This window comes from Erpetoichthys calabaricus, chromosome 5 (genome assembly GCF_900747795.2).
Source record: "Erpetoichthys calabaricus chromosome 5, fErpCal1.3, whole genome shotgun sequence".
Lineage (NCBI taxonomy): Eukaryota > Metazoa > Chordata > Cladistia > Polypteriformes > Polypteridae > Erpetoichthys > Erpetoichthys calabaricus.
The window spans coordinates 181,992,714-182,015,169 of record NC_041398.2 but is presented as its reverse complement, the minus strand read 5'-3'; the positions used below and the strand labels follow the sequence as shown (position 1 = coordinate 182,015,169).

Sequence of the window (22,456 nt, the reverse complement as noted above, 5' to 3'; positions counted from 1 at the left end):
GCTCTCTATTACTGTTATGCTATAATCATTTTTCCAAAATCTAATAATTTAGAATCCTCATCCTAAGAGTAGATCAGAGGACATATAAAAATGAAGGGAAGATATACAGTAAGTTTCAAGGTAAGGCACTTATACGAATCATGGTACCAGAGTTTTTCAACATGTTGCATGCTGATTAACATATGCAAGTAATAATTTTTCTGTACTCTGTACACTTGAAAGCAATGAAAGTAATAACCCTATATTTTACTGTTTGTAGTTTAATATTTGAAATAAAACATGACTCAAAAATGTGCTTAATATATTTCCATGTAATTGCATTCAGTAAACAGTAAACAATTAAAAAAGTTTAGTATAAAACCATCACTTACAGCTTCTCATATGCTGCTTTTCCTTCTGTATTGACAAAAGCACACATTTTCTGGAAGTAACTTAGATTGTCTTGCATGGCAGCATGAAGTTTTTCATCCTAAACAGAACATTGAAGAATATGGTTTGGCAAGAAGCTCTTAGGAAATGACTACTCTCTTTTTTTTTTAAATTATTCAAATAATTTATTATCTTAAACTATATACATAAGGAAAGGATTACACATGCAATAATGCCCAGGGTAAACAACACTGCGTGTTTTGCTGGGTTTGTCAGTGTCAAGAGAGAAAGATATCTGTAAAGAAATATGTTCATTAGGGTAACCTGCCATCTGAAAATTCTGGGATCATCCATGAGGGACCATGTTCATTAATACAGCTTTCTTTTTCTTCTTCTTTTTAGGACAAAGTAAACTTCTTTTATTTCATGGAGTGGCAGCATGACTTTCGCCTTTCAGTGGTCTCAACTTAAAATTAATAAATGTAAGTGAAAAATTACTTTGGGCTTCTTCACCATGCTGCGATCAGAGAAGCTTCAAAATCAGTTCAGAGAAACTGAAGAGGAGATTCTTTCTACAGTCCATCTTCATCCTAATTGAGGACAGTGTCTATAGATACTTGATGTTAATTCTCTTATATTAAGTTATTTAAGTTCAGCTACTTATTATATATAAATAAAGTTATTTATTTACTTATTTATTACATATGTTATATTTTATTGTAATGCATATTACTGTTGGTATTTAACATAATGAATTTATTGATATTTATAAAGTCACGTATTATTGTTTATTGTCCTTTCATATTGCATTTAATTTGTACTCGGAGAGTTTATCAACTAAACATTTCACTACATATTGTACTGTGTGTATATCTGTATGTGACAAATATATTTCATCTGATTTGATTTGACCTGATAGTGCTATGACAAAGATTAGATCTAAAAAGCATAATAATCTTAAAGTTTAAAAAAAAATAGATATGACTCAATGATTACTGAAATGCCAAAACATTTCAGTACACAAATATCAAATAAAGTCAACATTATATTGCATATATTGATGATTCATTAAGGATTAGTAATATGTGTGCAAGTTACTGTACACTATAAATGCACAACAGGGGTATTTATACGTTTTTGAATATGTATGTTTAATCCAAAATATAATGTGGCACTATCTGGCTATGATATGTGCAGTATTCTTTATTTATTATTATATATTTAGGTCAATATTTTTTTTAATATTTTGATCCAGTGAGACAAGCAGAGGTGCTAGCATTAAGAGTCTCATGTTGTTTTTCTTCCTTAGCAGACATCATCTTGATGGCAACTAACCCTACCCCTTCCGGCATGGCTGAATCTCGTCCTCTCATTTCGCTGTCCATTTGGAACTGGATGAACTTGAGGGTGGAGCTTCAAGAACCCTCCACACTCATAAGAACTACTCTAGATAAAGTCAAAAAGGTGAGTTATGTTTTGTTTCATGCCCTTTAATGCTTGTTTTGTTTATTATCTTACACAAATTAAAAGGTGCGACCCGGCTGGCACTCCAACACTTTGTTGGGGTATTCTGTGTTCCTTCCACCTATCCACAGTTCTTATCATCATAGTGATAAGAAATTCATTTAATTTAGGCTGAAACTGTTTAGTTATTTTATTGATATAAATAAAATGAAGGACTTTGCTGATGACAAATGGTAGTAATACAACTCAAAGCAGCACACTTAATATAATGCTGGTGTAAAATAAAAACAACTCTGACCTTTTTTTGGAAAACTACACTGTAAGGAACAATCAACAGTTCTTTTCCAAAACAAGACTTAAAATCCTTATTTTTTATTCCTTTTCAATTTATATTGTTAGATTTGGTAGACAGAAGCTCAACTAGTAACACTGCTGCTTCAATGCTTCAGATTCCTGGTTTCAGATAATAGACTGAACACTGTCTATGTGACACTTCTTCCAAGTGCTCTGTGTCCTTTCCACCCACATTTTAAAGATGTATATGTCGGGTTAACTGGCAATTGTAGAATCTATAATGTGTTTAATTGGCATTAAAAACTTGAAATGCCTCGTTCTTGAACAAATTTCTAAAACAAATTTGAAACTGTGATGTATTTTCAAATCTATAATACTATTTAGATATGCATACAGACATGTGTGTTAATTAAGGGTTCTTCAAGTAGTTTTTTTTATTATCTTTTAACTTTTGAAGATTTGATACACAGTTTGGATACAGCATTTAAACAGGTAAAATACATAATAAGGCTGGGAAAGAAACAGTCTAAATCTTTGCTGTCGTTCATTGCCAGTTTTCCTATGAAGTGAAATCATTTTTGTTTTGCACATATCTTTGATAACTGTTTAAATATGTCAGATGGCACAAAGAAGGTGAACTTAAAAAAAATACAATAGCAAATAAAGTCTGGGACTAGCAATACAATGACGTCTCAAAAATAATTAAGGTTAAGCACTTGCAAGATCCCCTAATAAAAACAATAGGACAACAACAGAACATATATGCAGTATATTTGAATATTTGAATTCTGTATTTGAATAGTCTTATTGCACAAAGTTCCCTTTTCACCCTTGGAGTAACTTACTGCTTTGCCGTAACATTCTGGAGGATTCTCAGTTGCACAGCATTTTGTCAGTTCGTCTTCATAACCCTTGGCTATCCTTAGAAGCATCTGATTAGACAATTCTGGGTGTCTTCTTGCGTATTCATAAAGGAATCTAAAACAAAATATAATTTAATGTTATTTTGACAGTAAATTAATTTAACAGTACAGTACATAAAACTTTCCCAAAAGCAGAAGCACAAGTATGATTTGCTGAAGTTTATACACTGGATCATATTTTGGGTTGAACTGGGAATCATAATGGAATGATTAAGTGATGTTGGCAAGTTAAGTTTTTCATAGGTCACAAAGGAGAAAACCTACCTAGACACCTTCTCTGGACACTGAGAGTATTTTGTCTGTGCCCTCAGAAGACTTTACTTGAATGGGCCTAGATAACTACATCTCTTTGTGTACAATTTGAGAGGAAAGAAGTGTGATCAAGTGGCTGTACTAGTTATCTCAGTTTGTACATTAACACTAAAAAAAAACCATTGGTTTAACAAATGGAAACAGTCTTTATTGACATTCCTGCATTGCCAAACATTTGACTCATCACAGCACACTTGTGCATTCCCCAGATCGCTGCTGCCTGAAAAAACGTTCTGTATAGAGGAGTACATGCACTCCTGCACTATCTAAAAACACATAGCACATCTGCAAAACTCCTACAAAATAACCACAAGACCAGTAAGTAGTTTATAAGACTGTCTGTTTGAAACAGTATAATAATCTGTTAGGGGAAATGTATAAGCAAACAAAACTATAAAGTACTTCTTTACAGTTCCTCTTTGTGATATAATTAGAATTTCATTTGAAAATGAGTTGTTCATGGACAATGGAAAGATGCCATAATAGTTCACATTCCAAAATCATCTCCACCAAATATCAATGACTTGAGGCCGATCCTGTTGATATCTGAACTTACCAAACAATTTGAATAGTTTGTTTCAAATTGGATTATAATACTGAAGTTAATTTAGATTTTAAGTTGGGATGTTGACAAAACCATTCTCTAACACATAGTCTATAACATTCGATGGATTTCATGTATAAGACTGCTTATTTTAAGTGTGCATGATAATTAAAACTGAATTTGTCAATGCACATGCCACAGTGTGTGTCTCGTATAATAGCAGAACAGAGCCTTTGTGACCTAGGTGTGAGAGCAGGACTGATTCCATGGCTAACCAATATTGTGACTGATCATTGCAGATAATCAATTACCAGGGGCACATCTCTAAATGGAAACATCATTCATGTGGAGTTGCAGAAGAGAATATATTTGGGCCTATTGTGCCCCTGGTATTGATTAATAGTGCTCTCGTGGACAGCATATTGCACTAAAATATATAGGGATGAAATGTATTTGGCCCAGGCATGGTCACCTTATGTTCTTTTATTTCACAAGTGTCTGTGAATTATCTTGATTGTTGGATTGACGAGCATAACTCAAAAAAGTCACCTATATGAGATACTAGCAAAATACCCGCGCTTCGCATCGGTGAAGTACTGCTTTAAAATTTTTATTAAGAAGAAAAGTAAACCTTTTTAAACTGAGGGAAAATATACCAATAATTATTTGTTAAGGATCTCTTTGTATACCACGTTGTCAGTTCGGCCCTCCGGTTGTAATATGACCAAGCTGTGCGCTGAGCTTACTCTTCAGCATGCAACGTATTGTTGGCCATTTGAAAAGCAATCTTACCTCAAATCAATGCCAACCTTTTGTAGGTTTCGTCCATGAGACTTATTAATTGTCATTGCGAAGTAGAGCCTTACTGGAAATTGAAGGCATTTGAATTGAAATGGGTTTCATCGATAACTTCGCATCCAGCTTTTGAGAGTTGAAACATTCATAAACATCAAAGTGTCCACTACTCAAATCGTCACCTGTGAATCTAAGATGTTTAAGAGGCATTGGCGGTTGTCCAAAGGTGTAAAATATTTGGCCATTTCGGTACACTTGAAAGCGACAACCGAACAATTCAGCGGCAGCCAACAACTCACATGCAGAACCATAGGTGAAGGGCTTAAGCATTTCACTCTTATAGGGCTCCTGTGCAGTATAATTATCTCCTGTACCGTCATCAGTCCACACCTTGAACCTGTCCCAGTCATTCAATACATAAGACACAATGTTCCTCCGGATATCAAGAGTGAGCCTGATTTGGCCGTGCAATATGTAACACAGAGAATGGAAAAGGCAGTCGCCATCTCCGGGCATGGAAACCAATCGGTAAGTGATAGTTCTTTGATCGATGGTGATCACCTCGATAGACATGTTAATGTGGGTACGGTTAGAACGATAAAGGAAATGGGTACCTGAACAATGTAAACTAAGTCTAAAATATCTACACAATAACTATAATCGTAATAAACGAACAATAAAACAGAGGAGAAGCCGTGGATTAAATAAAAAGGCTGCAGTTATCAGCAGGGAGACGTGAAACCGTGGCGAAGCAAGGAAGGGAATGAAAAGACCGGAGCGACGGACGGCCTTATATAGGCAGGCAGCCAACTACGTGGGAGGCGTGGAGATGGGGGACCCGAGGCGGTGACCGAGCTGCAGGCTATGTACGTATATATGTACGTAAGTAGAATTCAGTTAGCATTGGGAACGCGCGTACCATATTTCTTGAAGATGGGCCCATAAGTAACAAAGACCATTGGAAAGTCCAATATGGTGGCTGACAGTGGTGTCATACCACTGAAATAAGTACGTACATCGGTTTCGGTTAGCGCAGGCAAGCCACCTACCAAATTTGGTGAAGATGGGGCCATAAATAAGAAAGTTTAACATGGCGGACGTTGTCGACCGTTATGACCGTTATGCGTAGAATTTCGAAATGAAACCTGCTTAACTTTTGTAAGTAAGCTGTAAGGAATGAGCCTGCCAAATTTCAGCCTTCTACCTACACGGGAAGTTGGAGAATTAGTGATGAGTGAGTCAGTGAGTCAGTGAGGGCTTTGCCTTTTATTAGTATAGATCAGCTGCATTTGGCAACTCTTCAATGATCAAAACTTCCTAGAAGTCTATGTTACAATGAAGGTTTTGAGGGTTATCATCCAGGACCATATGCTAATGTCATCTAATAAGAAACTTTTCTTCTTATGGTGGTTGAAAAAAGCTGCCATCTACAATGCCAAATTGGTTTTCCTTTATAAAGGCTAGGAGTACCCTGTTTTAGAATATGACACTTCTTTCTGACTATTGACTAGACTAAAATGCTGGAAACAATACAGAAAGAGGCCTGTAAATTAAAACTTGGTTACAAGGTACACAGGATATCCAGACACACTTCATCCTAGATTTGGGTTCTCTATCAGACAGACGTATCAAGTTGTGTTTGAACTTCACTAGAAAATCGATCAAATCTAAATCCAGAGATTGGCTTCCCATATTTAGAAAGGATATTACTGGTCACCATAAAAGAAACTCATAAAAGCTGTTTATTCCAACAGAGAGATATGAGTAATCTCTGATCCCATATATATGTAGATTACTAAATGATACTGGATTTTAAATTTTGAGTGCAAAGTTTTTTGGGGCAATGTGACTACATAATTGTGTATTGATGACTATTGTATTTAAATTTATATGTTTAGGGTTGTTCATTGCTCTTAATAACTTATGTTTCAAGAAACCATAAACGTGTTGAAAGAGTGAAGAAACAACAACCTCAAAGTGGCTACCTGGTATGGCATTCTACAAGTATACTGAATGGCATTGCTTCTCTGAAAGGACTCGTGCGATAGCAGTATTGATGATCTCTTTCTTGGTCAGACAACCTTGGCATGGAGTTCACTCCTAACTGTAAGCAGGATATAAATGGAGGTGTTACGTCACAAACTATCTGTTGGCTTCCAAGACACAGGGGGGAAGAATCTCCTACCTATCTACTTTTTATCAAGTAAAAATTCAGTATGTCACCAGGGGACTTTAATCTGTTTCTAACACATTCTACTATCTGGAAATAAAAATGTGCTCTCTGAAGACCTGGGAGGCAAAAGGGACAGACTTGAAAGACAAAACCATTATGAAAGACAAGACACAGAAAGAGACAGGTTATTATTTTTGCTACCTCACTACTATTAAACACCATTAGCGTGAAACAAGATAAGTATTGTTAGTTCATACAAGCTTTTTAACTCCCTTGGTCAGGTCTTTCAAATTCAGTTTAAACAATGAAAGCACCTGTAGTTATTCATGTGAGAATTCAAATGAAGTTAAGTCTTACCCTCCAATGAACAAATCCTTCCCTGCAGCAAATTTATCACAGACATCTGCATCTTTAATGTAGCTTTCTACTTTTTCTGAGAGGTCTGCTGGTTTCTCATCAGGTTCCATATTTTCAATGCAGTATCCCCTTTCCATATTTGAAAGCTTACAGCACTCTGCCAGGTGTTTGGTTCTTGACACAATATCATCACGCACACAAATGCCTTCTATTATTTGTTCCTGCAAAATTAAACATTTTTTACATTTCTTTAAAAATATATTCATTCTAAAATGTATGATCTTACATTTCGCTGCTTTATGTGATGTTATATTTTATGATACGTGATCATAACTAAGAAATAAAATTATAATAATGAAAACTATGTTGAATTTAAATAAACTAATTTAATAAATTGTAAATTTATAATCACCCTTTTTTTTGTGCACTTCAATGAGTCACCAGAGCAGCATGTGAAAACAGAGGATGTTATTTTTTGGGTGATGTCTGCAATTTCATCTGCTGTGGCTTGTGGCAGCTTTTGGCTGTACTGAGCTACTTTTCTAAAAGAAGAAACACATGTGAAATATATATATATATATATATATATATATATATATATACAGTATATATATATATATTGTGAAAGATAGAGGCACTGTCGACCCCTTGAACCCTCAGACCAGACGTCAGACACCAGATAAAACTTCAATGTGACTTTATTTTATAATAATAATGTGTACCTTTACACTCCACTATACTCATATAATACGCAATAATAAATCAATAATCAATTAATCCTCCACTCCCAGACGCATTGCCACCTTTCCACACAGCTCAGCTCAGTGTCTGGGATTTCCCACAGTCCTTTTATAGTCCTTGACCCGAAAGTGTTTCGCCTCTCTCTGTCCATGTGACCGTGAACACTTCCGGGTCAGATAAAAGCTCCTTTTCTTCAACCTGGAAGTGTGTCATTCGCTCTGTCGCTGTGACTAAGACGCACTTCCAGGTTATAGGTGAAACAAAAGTCTCTGGGCCTTCCTGCAGCGTCCCCTGGAGGTTCCCATGGTATCCAGCAGGGCTGTGATGAAAAACTCCACTGTTCATGATGCCCTGCTGGAACTCGGGGCACCTCTATGTTGCAGGCAGGGCTCCACCTGTCGGCTTGGGGGTATTGGCTGGGATGAATGGCCGGCCATATTCCACTATATATATATATATATATATATATATATATATCTATATATATATTTGCCCAATAAGCAATAAGAAATTTTCGATTGCAAATTTAATTTAACTCTCATTGTTTTTGTACTGGAAGGTATAGTCATGCATAGAGTTAACAATTTATTGGACAACATAACAGTATACAGTGCTCCTAAATGGTTTTACCATGGCACCAGAAGGCAGTGTTGTTAATTTAAGTTAGAATTTATCTGTATATTTGACATGACCTTTTGTAAGAGAAAATACAGTAGTTCCGGCTATTAACAATCATAATTGTAAATATAACCTTGCACAACAATGGCATTTTAAATGACAAAGAAAAACATAAAAGAATGATGGAATAATGATGGAATCTTACTTTGCTTTTATAACTCGTTCTCCATATTTTTTGCTGATTGCACATAAGGATTCTGACTGAGCAGTAACGCTAGCGATGTGATTTCGAACTGGTCTACCCTGTTGAAAAAAGGGACACCATTTAATTTATTAATAACTTCCAGATTTATTTAGCACCATAACAGTACATTAGAATAGCAATTATATCTTTTGATAAAGCAATGACAGGATAGGTTGATATATATTAATCTTTACTTTTCCTTTAATAAATAGGTGCCAGATATGACTAAAGTGACATTATATTGAGAAACTGATTTTTTGCATTTAGATTTAAAAAATGTTTTACTTGTAAACATAATAAAAATAATGCCTTAAGTGCAAGTCATTGATTGTTTTTATTGTAAAATTCTGCCTTCAAAAAAAAAACAGCCTATCAGTAGCAAAAAACAAAACTAATATATTAAATATATTAATTAAACAAATGCAGAGGATTCAGAAAGTATTCAGACTCCTTCACTTATTTCTCATTTTGTTATGTTGCAGCCTTATGCTAAAATCATTACATCAATTTTTCCACATATCAAGCAACACTCAGTACCCCGGAATAACAAAGTGAAAGCCGGATTTTAGAAATTTTTGCACATTTGTTAAAAATAAAAAAATGAAATATCACATTGGCACGCATATTCAGACTTTTTGCTAAGTACCTTGTAATTTGACTTATGTGTTTCCCATTTTGCTGATCAACACTGAGATGTTTCTACACTTTATTTGGTGTAAACCTGAGGGCATTTCAATTGAACATGACTAATAAAGGCACAAACCAGTCTATATGTGAATCAGAGCAAAAATTAAGCCACAAGGTCAAATGATTTGCTTCCAGATCTAGGGAAAGCTACAAAAATTCCTGCAGCATTGAAGGTTCTCAAGAGCATGGCTGCTTTCCAGATTCTTAAATGAAAGGTGTTTGGAACAGCCACATTTCTTGTACGAACTGGTCAGAAGTGACTGAGAACTCCATGGTCCCTTTAGCTGCACTCCAGAGAACCTATCTGGAGATGGCATAAACTTCCAGAAAGACAACCTTTACTGCAACACTCCACTGATCTGGATATTATGAACACATGAAAAAGACATGAAAGACTGCGTGGAGTATGCAAAAAGACACCGGAAAGACTCAAAGACAAGATTTTCTAGTCTGATGAAACCAAGATTAGCTTTGTGTCTGGATGAAACCAAGATCTGTTTGTCACCTGTGCAATAACATTTGAAGTGGTGAAGCACAGTTGTGGCAGTATCATACTGTTTATCAGAGACAGGGACTGGAAGACTAGACAAGGTCAAGGGAAAGCTGAACAGAGCAAGGTTAATGAAAACCTACTCCAGAGCAGTCTGGACCTTAGATTGTGCCAAAGGTTCACCTTCCCACAGGAAAATGATCCCAAACACAAACCACAGATACCACATAAGTGGCTCAGGGGCATCTCTGAGAATGTTCTTGAGTTGCCCAGCCAGAGCTTCGACTTGAATTCAATTGAACCTCAATAGAAAAACCAGAAAACAACTGTCCAGCAACAGTCTCTATCCAGCCTGACACAGCTTAAAAGGATCTGCAGAGAAGAATAGCAGAAAATCCCCAAAACCAGTTTGTGGGTATATGCATCATACCCAAAAAGTCTCCTGGCTGTAATCACCACCAAAGGTGTTTCAACAAAATTCTGAGAAGAGGGTCTGTATGGTTGTGTTAAGGTGATACTTCAGTTTTTTTATATTTTTAATTTAGACAAATTTCTAAGGTCCTGCTTTTGCTGTATCATTCTGGAGTATTTAGTGTTGCTCGATATAGAAATAAAATACATGTAGTTTTAAATCATTCTAGCACAAGGCTGCAACAGAGTAAAATGTGAAAAATGTGACAGATCTTAATATTTTCTGAATCTACTGTAGTCAATGGTGAATTGACTGAATGGATATTTAATAATGATTAAAAAATGTGAAAATTTGATATAAATAATAATAAAAAAGGAGAGAAATTCAACAACAAATAATGTTATATTTTTAAAGAGTTGCTTCTTTCTCTACAACTATTCTTTCTTCATTTTGGATACATTATTTTTAACATTGTCTTAAAATACATGTGAAAGATCACTTACAATACATACAGTGGTGTGAAAAACTATTTGCCCCCTTCCTGATTTCTTATTCTTTTGCATGTTTGTCACACAAAATGTTTCTGATCATCAAACACATTTAACCATTAGTCAAATATAACACAAGTAAACACAAAATGCAGTTTTTAAATGATGGTTTTTATTATTTAGGGAGAAAAAAAATCCAAACCTACATGGCCCTGTGTGAAAAAGTAATTGCCCCCTTGTTAAAAAATAACCTAACTGTGGTGTATCACACCTGAGTTCAATTTCCGTAGCCACCCCCAGGCCTGATTACTGCCACACCTGTTTCAACCAAGAAATCACTTAGATAGAAGCTGCCTGACACAGAGAAGTAGACCAAAAGCACCTCAAAAGCTAGACATCATGCCAAGATCCAAAGAAATTCAGGAACAAATGAGAACAGAAGTAATTGAGATCTATCAGTCTGGTAAAGGTTATAAAGCCATTTCTAAAGCTTTGGGACTCCAGCGAACCACAGTGAGAGCCATTATCCACAAATGGCAAAAACATGGAACAGTGGTGAACCTTCCCAGGAGTGGCCGGCCGACCAAAATTACCCCAAGAGCGCAGAGACGACTCATCCGAGAGGTCACAAAAGACCCCAGGACAACGTCTAAAGAACTGCAGGTCTCACTTGCCTCAATTAAGGTCAGTGTTCACGACTCCACCATAAGAAAGAGACTGGGCAAAAACGGCCTGCATGGCAGATTTCCAAGACGCAAACCACTGTTAAGCAAAAAGAACATTAGGGCTCGTCTCAATTTTGCTAAGAAACATCTCAATGATTGCCAAGACTTTTGGGAAAATACCTTGTGGACTGATGAGACAAAAGTTGAACTTTTTGGAAGGCAAATGTCCCGTTACATCTGGCGTAAAAGGAACACAGCATTTCAGAAAAAGAACATCATACCAACAGTAAAATATGGTGGTGGTAGTGTGATGGTCTGGGGTTGTTTTGCTGCTTCAGGACCTGGAAGGCTTGCTGTGATAGATGGAACCATGAATTCTACTGTCTACCAAAAAATCCTGAAGGAGAATGTCCGGCCATCTGTTCGTCAACTCAAGCTGAAGCGATCTTGGGTGCTGCAACAGGACAATGACCCAAAACACACCAGCAAATCCACCTCTGAATGGCTGAAGAAAAACAAACTGAAGACTTTGGAGTGGCCTAGTCAAAGTCCTGACCTGAATCCAATTGAGATGCTATGGCATGACCTTAAAAAGGCAGTTCATGCTAGAAAACCCTCAAATAAAGCTGAATTACAACAATTTTGCAAAGATGAGTGGGCCAAAATTCCTCCAGAGCGCTGTAAAAGACTCATTGCAAGTTATCGCAAACGCTTGATTGCAGTTATTGCTGCTAAGGGTGACCCAACCAGTTATTAGGTTCAGGGGGCAATTACTTTTTCACACAGGGCCATGTAGGTTTGGATTTTTTTTTCTCCCTAAATAATAAAAACCACCATTTACAAACTGCATTTTGTGTTTACTTGTGTTATATTTGACTAATGGTTAAATGTGTTTGATGATCAGAAACATTTTGTGTGACAAACATGCAAAAGAATAAGAAATCAGGAAGGGGGCAAATAGTTTTTCACACCACTGTATTTAATACATATTTTTTTCTGTAAATTAAGGAAAGTAAAGAATAATGCATTCTGGAGCATTTAAACTAAACAAAAATGTTAAAGTTTTACAAACCTTCTCATAAAAGCAAGTGTCTAAATTCTCCTGTGCACAACACTCTTCTGTCAAAGCACCAATTTTCCAGGCAAATTCAATGATTATACGTGGGTGCATCATAACATGCATTCTGGAGAATTTATAAATAAATCTGTGGAATTTTAAAATGTTGCAAAATATTAGACTTTTATATACTAATAGTTGTTTGATTCTGATGCAGTAACAAATATGGTGCAGTCACAAAGTTAAATTAATAGCTAACTTGAGACATACATGCATATGTACATGTTAGATACAGTTTTTAAACTGATTCAAAAGTACAAAAATTACATTTTGGAAGAAGTGAAATTTCCAGATCACTAAAGAACTGCACAAAACCTGAAAGCCTACTCATATTAGCAATGGGTTATGATCAGTGACAGAATGAGTTCATTAAAATTAACAACATTGGATTACTGTGATGTGAATATCCTAAAGAGAAAGCATTGTTCATTGAATGCACAAGTTTGAATGAATTTTCTTATGTATTTGAAAAAAAGATAATACTGAATTATGTAAAATACAGTATATGAAGTTAAAATACATATTTTAAAATTAAATCTGAAATATACGGAAACATATTTCCCCATAATTTGTTGCAACCAAAAAATTTCTAAATATATTGTCTATATGCCATGCCATATACTGTGTCCAGACCCAAGACAGATCTCTCATGCCTTACCTTTTTACCTAGGAAAAGCTAAACGCAGTCTTCCCAATGACTCAAATTTATTTTGAACTCTACTTAACTCACTGAAGGTAATTTCACATAAGAATTCAATTTCAAACTTTACTACCTACTTGAACATATTAAGTTGATAATAAGTTTATAATGTTTGCTGTGTCACAGCACTGTGTCACATATCTGAATATAAGAAACATCTACACAATATCAATTGGATGATATTTTCAATGCCAGGTCCGTATATATTTTAAAATATACTGCAATATTCAAACATGACAGATATCTTGAAATACAAACTCTGTAAAATATATTTTATATGTATTTAATTGTTGAGAGGGCTAAGCCCAGATATTGTCTTCTTTGGAACTTCCATGAGATTCTGCGAGTATTCCACATACCCAAAGGTGTGCTTGTTTGGTTAATTGCTGACTCTAAACTTGCCCCATGTGAGTGTGAAGATGGGTAAGTACATTAGTATTCTGAATTCAATGGGTGCTTCCATCGAGGAGTATTTCTGCCTTGCACCAGATGCTGCCAGAGTAGTCTATAGCCCTGACCTGGACTAATAGGACCTGAGAGATAATGCTCTTTTACAAGAACACATTCTGTACTTTTCATGAGAAGCAACAAACTTACATTAATATGATTTATTTTTAAAGAATAATTACAAAATATGATTATTAAAGGATGGCACAGTGAATGGAACTACTGCCTCAAGGATATTTAGTATCCTGGTCCAAATTTTGTGTCCAGTTGCTGTCTGCCTGGTATTTTCCCAAGATGCTCTAGATTTGCTTCCACTGCCCTAAAGACATGTTTGGTAAATTAATTTGTAAATTTAAGCTGACGCTGTGTGAATGTAACTGCGACACCTTCTTCAGGGTAAGTTTAGTTATTGCCTTGTGCCTGATGCTTCTAAAATAGGCTCCACACCCTTGAAACTTTTTTTATCAGATAAATAGTTTGTCATGCTAACAAAAAGCACCCTGGACTTTTTGAAAGAATCATTAATACATTATTTACATTTTACTTTTTTTACATCTAAAATATTCTGAATACAATTCTATCCATTTCATATGTAGTGCTTTACGTTTTAGTATTTCAATATATTCAGCATTTCAGTACATTTTCAGTATTCAACATAAAGAATGGTTTCTAGTTAGATGGAAAGACTCCCTGTAACTAGCCTGAGTCTGTCCACATCTAATATATTGCATAAAGAGTCAATTGAAATGTTTTTTAGTCTGTCTGAGATGCTACATGAGTGCAGAGGTCCTGTTTTATACAGTCAGTTATACTGAAGCTATATGTGCAATGACCACTGACTAACAGAGAATGTACAGTGCTTGATCTATTATAATAATAACAATATTAGAAAAGGTTGGAGAAGATGGAGAACATCACTGTTATGCACAATTTGGTTGTGAACACCAGTCGTACCAGCCAACTAACCAGACCTCATTTTCCATGACAGAAGCCAGAGACAATATCTACTATTCATCAGCTTAGCCATTCCAGATGACACGAACATCTCAGTCAAAGAATCAGCAAAACTCAGCAAATACAAAGACCTTGAGATAGAGATTTTGTGCATGTGGAACACAAAGGCATGTGTGGTTCTGGTGGTACTTAGAGAACTTGGAACTGCTCCTGTAGGTCTGTAAAAATATCTTGAAGAACTAATAGATAAAGTGAATGCTCCCAGGTACAGACAATCGCCCTCCTTGCAACTGCCCACTTTGTAAATCTCTGATCATCACATAATAAGACCTCAGGACCTTAGTTTGTTCCCAGTGAAAAAAAAACAGCACAAACTGAGAAAAAAAAGCATAATAATGATAATAATTTTTCACTTACACTCCCATATATGACAGTCTGTTGTTTTTGAAGGCTTCACATTTCTCCTTTCCTGAATACACTTTTTTCACTTCCTTGTGCTTTGGAATGCTTCTTTTATGTTCAAGGAAGCACTGATGTCGTTCGTCTCCAGCTTTGGCACAGCAGTCTTGAACATGGTTTTTATTAACTACCTCATTGGATGCACAAATTACACTTTGTGAAAGCGCAAACTACAAGTTAATACAAGAAAATTGTTTTAATACATCTGATACACACTGTATATATTTAATATTATTGCAAAGCAGTTTATTTGATTAATTTAATTCAATAACATATTCAACAAATAATTCAAAAATTACATAACATTATACAATACAATTTTCAGAGTAGTTTAGATTTCCAGTTTGCATATATTTTATGTTTCATAGTTTCCTGCACAACAAACTGACAGTAAATATTAAATGACAAACATTAAATATTAAATTGAAACATTAAGTATATTTTAATGTTTCCTACTAGTGTAGGAAAGATAGCTGTGTACAGTTGCTTTGTAGACAGTGTCATCCTTTAGAGACATCTATAGTGGTGTAGTGTATGGAGCAATTTTTATTCATCTTTCATTCTTCCTATTATCACTTTAAAAAATGTTTTAAAGTGACATTATATAATAAATATTGTAATTAATTAACAACAAAAATGTATGCTTCTGCTGTTAATTTAAAATGTCTTTTTGTGCTCAGTCTGAGTTTGTGTTTCAGTAAAGGAAAGATCTTCTTGTTTAGCAAGATTAAGCTAGCTTACCTAGCATTTTTTCACGTGAGCTTTAAACTCATTTTTTTGACTTTCAACCTATTTTCTCAAGTTGCTTTGATTCTTAATTCTAAAGATTTGTTTATATCCCTAATCAGCCCTGAAATCAACCTCTTGTCTTATAAATTTCCTTCCTCACTCCAGCTAATACTGTAAATTAATTTTTTTCAGATTTGACAGTTCATTTCTTGCTGGGACAGATTCCAGCCCTTGCTATCCATTAATTTGATTACACAGATTTGAAAACAAATATATATGAAGAGATTTTAAAAAACATTCATTGAATTAAAGCCAGATAATCTATTGAGGTTTGAGTATAGAGAATTTGTAACATGTACTGTTTAATTTCTAACAGACTTTTACTGTATTCTGTACATGTGGCAGTACTACTGTACTAGTACTACTAATACTACTACAAAAGATACATCTTGGCACTGAGGCATACAATTATGACTTTTAAACATCCACTTATTAATAAGTGAAGCGAATTTATTAATGAAATGTTAGGTGTAAAGTATGAATTGCACATATTCTGCGAAACTTAAAGTTGGGTTGGTATAAGCTTATTCAGTCAAGTGTGAATTGTACGTGTAGGAAGTAGACTGAAAGAGATTTTGAATGCTAATTTTAACTCATGATGTTAACATTCAAAATACAGCTGTGTTTCCTGTTAATGAAATAAATTAAAATTCTTAAGCAATTGTTTTGCAATGAATCTGATGCTGAAAGGATAGGCTCTGCCCATTGGCCCTTCTTTTCACTTAGTTTTTGCCCCTCCTCCCTAAGTATGTCACATGAAAATGTTTGCTTTTGCAACAGTAATACCATGGAGAGGTCCTTGAACCACAAAATGATTAATAATTTGAGCATTTGCTGTGTGGCCTTATGACAGCCATTTCCTGGATGTCCTATTGATTTTGTAAGCTTGTTTAGAGTTAAATGTCTGTTTCTGACTTTTGGCTATGCTGTTTTTTCATTTTGAATTTTGCTTAGCAGGTTGCTTCCTGTGTTCATTCCTGTGTTGACACTTTGTCTTGTGTTTTGACTATTGCTTTTGGAAATTCTCAAATCTGGATTAGGACACTGTTTCAGAGAATTACTTATTTTTGTATATGACATACATTGTTATGTTGCGGGGTTTGCATTATAGACTTAGCTATATATTTTTATCTGATATTTTTAACTTGTCTGTTTCTGTGCATGCTTTGTATTATTTTCTGGGTATGCCCAGTGAGCTGTGTTTTATTTACACAGGCCTGATTTGCCGAGCATCCTTCTGGCCTGCTCTTGATATGGAAGCACACTCTGTGCACTCCTGCTTGTGTGATCGTGCGTCCCAATGCACACCTGACAGCCACAAGGCAAGGACCAACCATTGATAGAGAATCAACCAATCACAATGTACATTAGCATACCAAAAGTTAGTTTACAGTTGCTGATTGGTTTAACATGCATATATTTAACATACTGTATAAGAGGAAAAGAGAAGGTAGTATAAAAAAATAGAGGGTATAAACTCCACATAGGCAATGAGTAATTCAATCATTTTTAGCTCCATAATGACTGAGTACCATTCTAATGTATTTATAGTATTTTTATATATTTTTGTGTCTTTTAAATTGCATCTTTTCTACTGTTTTGGACAAATACCTAAATCTAACTGTTTATTAATTGTGCAATTATGACATATTAACTACAATCATGGGAGGATACAGAGGTAATGCATTGCTTATAACATACATCATTCATAACATACAATGCCAGTCTTGCAACTAAAAGATAAACCTTCCCTACAAGGATTTCTTCCCATACTCTACTACTCAAGATCTCTTTCCTTTAAAATATTTGCCTCTTATGTACACTGGTTACATACCTGGGTGTAACTGGTTTAACTGTATTTTACACAAAATTTACTGTGCCCATAGCTGGACATGCCTGATCTGTATGGACAACAAAGACATTTTAGCCTTTTCTGCTTCACACTTTAAAACTTCCTTAAAATTCACTGACAGGCACTAGCTATTTTCTTCTAAATAATCATATCTATCTTATCAGTGATACATACATAAAGCTGCTGTTTGGGAAAAATGTAATTCTTATTTAAAAAAAAAAACTCAGAAAATCTCCCACGATTCATCCATCCATCCATCCATTTTCCAACCCACTGAATCCGAACACAGGGTCACGTCGTCTGCTGGACCCAATCCCAGCCAACACAGGGCGCAAGGCAGGAACCAATCCCGGGCAGGGCGCCAACCCACCGCAGGACACACACACACACACCCACACACCAAGAACACACTAGGGACAATTTAGAATCGCCAATCCACCTAACATGCAAGTCTTTGGACTGTGGGTGGAAACCGGAGTACCCGGAGGAAACCCACGCAGACATGGGGAGAACATGCAAACTCCAAGCAGGGAGGACATGGGAAGCAAACCCCCACGATTCATTGCAATGTCGAATTCATAACTTCCATCCATCCATTTTCCAACCCGCTGAATCTGAACACAGGGTCCTGGGGTCTGCTGGAGCCAATCCCAGCCAACACAGGGCACAAGGCAGGAACCAATCCAGGGCAGGGTGCCAACCCACCGCAGGACACACACAAACACACCCCCACACCAAGCACACACTAGGGCCAATTTAGAATCGCCAATCCACCTAACCTGCATGTTTTTGGACTGTGGGAGGAAACCAGAGTACCCGGAGGAAACCCACACAGACACGGGGAGAACATGCAAACTCCAAGCAGGGAGGACCCAGGAAGCGAACCCCCATGATTCATTGCAATGTCAGATTCATAACTTATTTTGGAATAATTTAAAATACAAGTATATAGCTTATAACATAACTTTCTTAACCTTCTTATTCCAAATCAGGGTCAGTGAGAGCTAGAGTTGAACCCAACAATGGTCAGGGCAGCACCAGTCCACCACAGGGCACATTGGTTCACACTCCAAAACAATGTCAGTTTTGAGTGTCCAGTTACCCTAACCTGCATGTCTTTGTCGATAGGAAAGGAAAACCCATCCATGTTTATCATGACTGATTACAAACAAGCAATGAAATATGGGATAAAAAATGTACTGTACTGTGGTGGGTTGGCACCCTGCCCGGGATTGGTCCCTGCCTTGTGCCCTGTGTTGGCTGGGATTGGCTCCAGCAGACCCCCGTGACCCTGTGTTCAGATTCAGCGGGTTGGAAAATGGATGGATGGATGGAAATGTACTGTATGTCTGTCTGTATTTTCTGTTCCCAATGCTTTTAAATGTTTTCTTTTTGCAAGTGAATTATGTAGTTCCTCTTAATTTTACCCAAAATAAATGTAATTTGTATTTTATTTCTTTCCTTTGTTAAGAAAGCACTGGACAGAGTATCAGTCCATCACAAAGCCCACTCATATGCCCACCCACAGTCACACTCACAAATCTCTGGTTTGCAATCACCAATTAGCATGGATGGAAGCTGGAATAAAGAGAAAACTGCATGCAGTGATAAAGAGAATATGCAAACTCTGCATGAACATTGTGTGGCATTCACACCCAGAATCCTGAATCCACAAGATGGTGACCTTAACTTCTTTTCCACACATTCTAGACAAACACTAAACGTTCAAAGGTAAAATTCACCGTAAATGTATGAAACATGTAGTGCCAAGACTATACCTGCATTGATTTTTGTATTCACAATATAATGTATATAAATTGGATATAAAAAACATGGTATCTATACATATTAATAAAAGGCAAAGCCCTCACTGACTCACTGACTGACTGACTGACTGACTGACTGACTGACTCACTCATCACTAATTCTCGAACTTCCCGTGTAGGTGGAAGGCTGAAATTTGGCAGGCTCATTCCTTACAGCTTACTTACAAAAGTTAGGCAGGTTTCATTTCGAAATTCTACGCGTAATGGTCATAACTGGAACATATTTTTTGTCCATACACTGTAATGGAGGAGGTGGAGTCACGTATCGCGTCATCACGCCTCCTACGTAATCACGTGAACTAAAAACAAGGAAGAGATTTACAGCACGAGTCAAACGCGGGAACGAAGGTAACTGACGTTAATTTTTGACTGTCTTTTAATACTGTGTAACCATACATATTAACACATGTGCAATTAAACGTGTGCATTTACGGGGTGATTTCTCAGGCTTAAAAGCTCGCCTTTTACTAAAAAGGTAAATGCAAAACTATTTTCAATCAGTTTAATGAAACGGTCCCGTTAAGGATTGCAATAACATATTCGCGAGATAAAAGAACGAAATAGGGGGAAATGACGGAAGAGCCGCAAACAGCGAAGAGCAAAAAATTAATTAAACAATTGAGAAGGGAGCGAGTGAAGCATACAAGCATGTTCATAAGGGAAACAAAGCATGGTGTAAAACGTAAGTTTAAATTAAGTTTATAGAAACGCTCCCGCTGCGGATTGCAATAACATATTCGCGAGATAAAAGTTTAATGAGAAGACATGAGGTATAAACGAACCACACGCCGTGGCGCAACGTTAGGGGCAACAGTTTCAACCATTCTATGATCTGCTTCTCGCAACTGAAAGACGGCACATGGCGGATGTTAGCCGACTTGCTGACCGCAACATTAGGGGCTTCAACTCTGGCGCTGACGCCATATCTCAGTGCCAACACTTTGCAGACTCTACTTAACCCCTTAACCGCCCTCTGCCGGATATATCCGGCGCCGTTGTTTTAATGCTAACGCCATACTGCCGGAATTATCCGGCACATTTGCCTGTGGTTATATGAATGCCTGGCAAGTAGTATAACTGACGGTTTGGCGTGGGTATTATCACTACGTTGTATTCCGACAAGTCTGTGGTTTCTTGGCCGGTCATGTGACGTGATTCGCATGTGACATCTGTGAATATGGCGAAACGTAAACTGACTTCAAGTGAGGCTTTGCAGGCGATTTTGGACAGTTCAGATCATGATTGTAGCAGTTCTGAAGAAGATTTTAGCGACAATGATGAGCAGCAACGTGCGCTGCATGATACTGTAAATGAAGACGCATCGGATGACGGCGCTGAGTGGGTGTATCCCCAGCACCTCAGCTGGGCTGCTGCCCGTGGTGAACTACCTTTTCTGCATCCGTTTGAGGCAACGTCTGGCTTCATTGTTGATGTAAACAATTACACTGCTGAGCAGTTTTATGAGCTGTTTGTGTCACCTGATTTGATCAGACATTTTGTTCATCAGACAAATCTGTATGCAGCACAGTTCGTTGAGAAAAATCCCAATTTACCTCCACATTCCCGTGTTCGTGCTTGGTTTGACACTGATGAAAACGAAATGAAAAAATTCATTGGGATCTTGATGTTGATGGGAATAATCAGAAAACCAGATATTGAGATGTACTGGTCTACAGATCCTATGTATGCAACACCTATTTTTGCAGCTGTCATGACACGTAACCGATTCTCTTTGCTGCTGAAATTCTTTCATTTGAATGACAACAGAAATGAGCCAGATAAGAAAGATCCAAACCGCGACCGCTTGTTCAAGCTACGTCCTTTGATTGATCATTTATTTGAAGCATTTCAGTTGCCCTACATGCCAGGACCGTCAGTTGCAGTTGATGAAAGTTTATTGTTGTGGAAGGGCCGCTTACAGTTTAGACAGTATCTACCATTGAAAAGGGCACGGTTTGGTATCAAGATGTTTTGCTTAGCTGAGAATTCAGGTTACATTTATAGATTTCGTATATACACTGGCAAAGAGGATCCTATGACTAGTATTTCAGCAGTGTTGCCAGATGAATGTAAGGACTTTGGACTGTCAGAAAAAATTGTTGTGTACCTTGCCCTAACACTATTGGACAATGGGTACACCATTTGGATGGATAACTGGTACTCCAGTTGTAGGCTGTTCCATTACCTTCATCACCGTAAAACTACAGCATGTGGCACAATTCGTTGTAACAGGGTCCCTCCAGAAGTTCGCAATTCAGCGCCAGCACCGGGTCAGCACATTGCATACCGCAGTGGCCCATTGCTGTGCCTGAAATTTCGTGACAAAAAAGATGTGCACATGCTAACAACTCAGCACAATGAGTCTGTGCAGGAGGCTCCCCGCAGAAGAGGACGCCCATCACCTACTGATGTCCGTTACAAGCCTCAATGCATCATTGAGTATAACAGCAACATGGGTGCTGTTGACAAGCAGGACCAAATATTGGAACCCTATTCGGCTGCAAGAAAAACTATGAAGTGGTACAAAAAGTTATCAGTTCATCTGCTCCAAATGGCAATGTTGAATGCTCACATTTTGTACCAGAAAAATGGAGGCACAAAAACATTTCTGCAGTTTGAACATGACGTCATTGCAGCCTTCATTTTCTCTGGTGAGGAACAACATACAGATAGAGTAGAGGCAGTGGTGAGGCTCACAGAACGTCACTTTCCAGACAAACTGGAACCAACACCAAC

General features: G+C 36.9%; 1 protein-coding gene and 1 long non-coding RNA gene across 13 annotated transcripts in view; one reads left to right on the top strand and one right to left on the bottom strand.

The window, feature by feature from the left end:
* LOC114652093 (albumin 1-like) overlaps window positions 1-22,456 on the bottom strand; it is a 116,062-nt gene that overhangs the window by 8,609 nt on the left and 84,997 nt on the right. For 2 of the 12 annotated variants that reach the window (XM_051928313.1, XM_028802282.2), the window contains exons 4-10: window positions 15,212-15,423; window positions 12,649-12,781; window positions 8,796-8,893; window positions 7,644-7,773; window positions 7,232-7,452; window positions 2,973-3,105; window positions 372-469 (exon numbers count right to left, since the gene is read on the bottom strand). The exons of 4 other annotated variants lie outside the window; for them this stretch is intronic. In XM_051928313.1, coding sequence (XP_051784273.1) covers window positions 372-469; window positions 2,973-3,105; window positions 7,232-7,452; window positions 7,644-7,773; window positions 8,796-8,893; window positions 12,649-12,781; window positions 15,212-15,423 — 1,025 coding nt within the window. The remainder of the gene's footprint in view (window positions 1-371; window positions 470-2,972; window positions 3,106-7,231; window positions 7,453-7,643; window positions 7,774-8,795; window positions 8,894-12,648; window positions 12,782-15,211; window positions 15,424-22,456) is intronic. 6 more of the 12 variants (XM_051928312.1, XM_051928311.1, XM_051928310.1 and 3 more) reach the window with 6 other exon arrangements.
* Window positions 1-22,456, top strand: part of LOC127527948 (uncharacterized) — an 89,056-nt gene that overhangs the window by 3,406 nt on the left and 63,194 nt on the right. The gene's annotated exons all lie outside the window — the stretch shown is intronic.